We start from the raw sequence: 4,074 nt of genomic DNA, 5'->3' as shown, positions 1-4,074 counted from the left end.
TGCTTGCTTGACTTAATCATTTATGATATATCTTGATTGCTAGCATCACACCTGACTGGATTGATATCTATTGTACTGCAATGACATGATAGTACTCTAGGGTAATTGATAGAAAAATCCTAGTATCAATTTGGCGTCGCTGCCATTTGGGTGTTTGTTTGTTACATTTGAGATTTCAGACTTGCTAAGATCAAGTGGAGATGGAAAACATTCAACCACCACCCCCACCACGGGCACCTACACGAATTGGAGCTGGTGATGCTCCACGCAACCATAGCCATCGTCAGGATATAGTGCCTCCAGCCGTGCCGAACAATAACTTTGAGATCAAGAGTTGTCTGATCTCCATGGTCCAGCAGAATAAATTTCATGGTCTGCCTAGGGAAGACCCCCTGGATCACCTTGATGAGTTTGATCGTCTCTGCAGTCTCACCACGATCAATGGGGTCAGTTAGGACGGTTTCAAGCTACGTCTCTTTCCATTCTCTCTTGGTGACAAAACTCATCAATGGGAAAAAAACTCTTCCTCTAGGATCTATCACTTCCTGGAATCAATTCAAGCAGTCGTTTCTTGCCAAGTTTTTCTCCAACTCTAGAACTGCACGCCTGCGCAATGAGATCTCTGGGTTCACTCAAAAGAATAGAGAAAGGCTTTGTGAAGCCTGGGAACGCTTCAAAAGTTATCAATCTCAGTGCCCCCACCATGGCTTCACCAAGGAGTCTCTCCTCAGTACTCTTTACCGGGGTGTTCTCCCAAAGATCCGTATGTTGCTTGACACTGCCAGCAATGGCAACTTTCTGAACAAGGACGTCAACGAAGGTTGGGAGCTTGTTGAGAACCTATCCCAATCTGATGGCAACTACAATGAAAATTATGATAGAACCATAAGGGCAAGCACAGTTCTTGATGAGAAGTACAAGAAGGAGATGAAAGCTGTGAATGATAAGTTGGACAAGCTATTGATGAGCCAGCAGAGGAACATCCATTTCGTCTCTGAAGACGACCCTTTCCAGATTCTGAATGGGGAGGGAGAACAATCTGAGCAGATAAGTTATGTCCAGAACCAAGGTGGATACAATAAGGGATACAATCCTTATAAGCAGAATCCCAATCTGTCCTATTGGAGCACCAATCTTGCAAACCCCCAGGATCAGGTTTATCCACCTCCACAACAGCAGCAGCAGGGGCAGAACAAACCATTTGTGCCCTAAAACCAAGGTTATGTGCTTAAACAACAATTTCAGCAAGGTTACCAACCTCCAGCAGGACCACCACCAGGATTCCAACCTCATCACGCTCCGCCTCCTCAGGCACCAGACCATGACATGAAAAACATGTTTCAGCAACTCTTACAGGGACAAGCAAGTGGCTCCATGAACAATGCTAAGAAGTTTGCTGAGCTGACTCAGAGATTGGACTGCTCATACAATGATCTAAACATGAAGATTGAGACTCTGAATTCCAAGATCAAGTATATGGAGGGCAAAATTGCTTCTACTTCTGCCCCAAAGCCTGGCCAACTCCCAGGAAAAGCTGTTCAAAATCCTAAGGAGTTTTCTCATGCCATCACGCTGAGGAGCGATAAAAACTTGCCTCCCAGACAAGGACCTCGTTGTAGTCACTGAGGACAGTGAAGACTTGGAAGGGTAGGATGTATGTCAGAATGAAGATCCGGTTGTTCCTTTGGAAGAATCAGAAGTGGTACCTGAAGAAGCTCCTCAACCTGCTGAGAAACATGCTGAAACACCTGCAACATCCAAGGATAAGCCTGCGAGATACGTTCCCCCACCATACAAACCACCTCTACCATTTCCAGGACGATTCAAAAAGCAGCAAGCTGAGAAGTATAAGGCTCTATTTGAAAATAAAGTGAGAGAGATTGAGTTGAAAATGCCATTGCTGGATGCATTCGCACTGGTGAAAATGCCTTATCAGAAATTCCTCAAAGATTTGGTTATGGAGAGAACAAAAGAAGTCCAGGGAATGGTGATATTGAGTCATGAATGCATTGCCATTATCCAGAAGAAGATCACTCCCTTGAAGCTTAAGGATCATGGATCCTTCACTCTACCCTGCTCACTAGGCCCCCTATCTTTCAGCTGATGTCGTTGTTTGTGGCTAAGCGTTTAGGAATCACAAGATACAAAGCATGCAACATATCTCTCATTCTAGCTGACAGATCAGTGAGGCTCTCGCATGGACTCTTGGAAGACTTACCAATAAGGATTGGTGTTGTTGAAGTTCCTACAGATTTCGTTGTCTTGGAAATGGATGAAAGGCCTAAGGATCCCTTGATTCTCGGGAGGCCATTCCTAGCCACTGCAGGAGCCATCATTGATGTTAAGAAAGGCAAAACTGATCTATGCTTGGGAGAAGACTTCAAGATGACTTTTGACATCAAATAGTCCATGAAGAAACCAACAATCAATGGCAAGGTGTTCTGGATAGAGGAGATAGATCAGCTAGCTGATGAACTTTTAGAAGAATTTGCTGAAGACGATCATCTCAAGACGGCCTTGACAAAGAATGGATCAGATGGATTTCTTCATGCTGAGACAAAGATCTACGAAACGTTACTGGATACCTACAAGGCAACTGATGATTCAGAACGTTTTGAGGAATTGGCTGAGTCTGGGGTTATCTATCCTATCTTTGATAGTACTTGAGTATCCCCAGTACATTGTGTACCTAAGAAAGGGGGAATTACAGTGGTAAAGAATGAAAAAATGAATTGATCCCCACTAGGACTATCACTTGCCATAGGATGTGCATTGATTACAGAAAACTGAATGCTGCATCTAGGAAAGATCATTTTTCTCTTCCTTTCATTGATCAAATGTTAGAACGATTAGCCAATCATCCCTACTACTGTTTCCTTGATGGGTATAGCTGATTTTTTCAAATCCCTATCCACCCAAATGATCAGGAAAATACTACTTTCACTTGTCCCTATGGCACATTTGCCTACAGACGCATGCCTTTTGGTTTGTGTAATGCACCTGCAACATTTCAGAGGTGTATGACCTCTATATTCTCGGATTTGATAGATGAGATGGGGGAGGTATTCATGGATGATTTTTCCGTGTATGGCTCCTCCTTCTCCTCATGTTTGTTGAATCTCTGTAGGGTATTGGCAAGATGTGAAGAGACAAGCCTAGTGCTCAACTGGGAGAAGTGCCACTTCATGGTGAACGAAGGGATAGTGTTGGGACACAAGGTATCAGAGAAGGGGATTGAGGTTGATAAGGCAAAGATTGAGGTCATGGTACAGTTGCAGCCTCCCAAGTCAGTCAAGGATATAAGGAGTTTCCTTGGGCATGCTGGGTTTTACAGAAGATTCATCAAGAACTTCTCGAAAATTGCATGACCCCTTAGAAGACTGCTGTGCGAGGAGGTCGAGTTTGTAGTTGATGAAAGCTGTCTGAAAGCTTTCAACAAGATCAAGGAAGCGTTAGTCTCAGCACCAATAGTCCAAGCTCCAGACTGGGATCATCCTTTTGAGATAATGTGTGATGCCTCGGATTATGCAATAGGGGCTGTGTTGGGGCAGCGAATGGAGAAGAAACTGCATGTCATCTACTATGCGAGCAGAACCCTTGAGGAGACACAAGGGAGGTATGCAACAACAGAGAAAGAGCTCTTGGCTGTAGTCTTTGCATTTGAGAAATTCAGAAGTTACTTGGTGGGATCAAAAGTGGTAGTCTACACAGACCATGCTGCGCTTAGGCATATATACTCCAAGAAGGATACCAAACCGAGACTGCTGAGATGGATACTTCTACTGCAGGAGTTTGATATGGAGATTGTTGACAAGAAGGGGATAGAGAACGGCGTTGCTGATCACCTGTCCAGAATGAGAAAAGAAGATCTAATCCCTATCGATGACTCTATGTCTGAAAAACATCTTATGGTCGTCGAGATATGCAAGAAGATGCATCTAACTGGAATGGCTATGAAGGAGCTTCAATGTCTAGCAGTCAATTCAGATAGTATGCCTTGGTATGTGGTGAACTACAAGGTCTGTGGAGAGATTCTGCAGACATGGATCCTTATAGGAAAAAGAATTTTTTCAG

General features: G+C 43.9%; 1 protein-coding gene and 1 non-coding gene across 2 annotated transcripts; one reads left to right on the top strand and one right to left on the bottom strand.

Annotated features, from left to right (window-relative positions):
• The first annotated feature begins 441 nt into the window (after positions 1-441).
• On the top strand, positions 442-2,406 carry LOC111832390. Its single transcript, XM_023788697.1, has 4 exons — positions 442-1,155; positions 1,246-1,612; positions 1,692-1,987; positions 2,101-2,406. Exons 1-4 carry the CDS (start codon positions 442-444, stop codon positions 2,404-2,406), a joined length of 1,683 nt encoding a protein of 560 aa, XP_023644465.1.
• Positions 603-710, bottom strand: LOC111828797. Its single transcript, XR_002832557.1, has one exon. It is a non-coding gene; the product is annotated as a small nucleolar RNA R71 (small nucleolar RNA).
• Positions 2,407-4,074: the final 1,668 nt, after the last annotated feature.

Source organism: Capsella rubella, unplaced genomic scaffold, assembly GCF_000375325.1.
Source record: "Capsella rubella cultivar Monte Gargano unplaced genomic scaffold, Caprub1_0 scaffold_1, whole genome shotgun sequence".
Taxonomy (NCBI): Eukaryota; Viridiplantae; Streptophyta; class Magnoliopsida; order Brassicales; family Brassicaceae; genus Capsella; species Capsella rubella.
The sequence above is the reverse complement of the archived record's forward strand: the minus strand, read 5'-3'. Positions and strand labels throughout refer to the sequence as shown.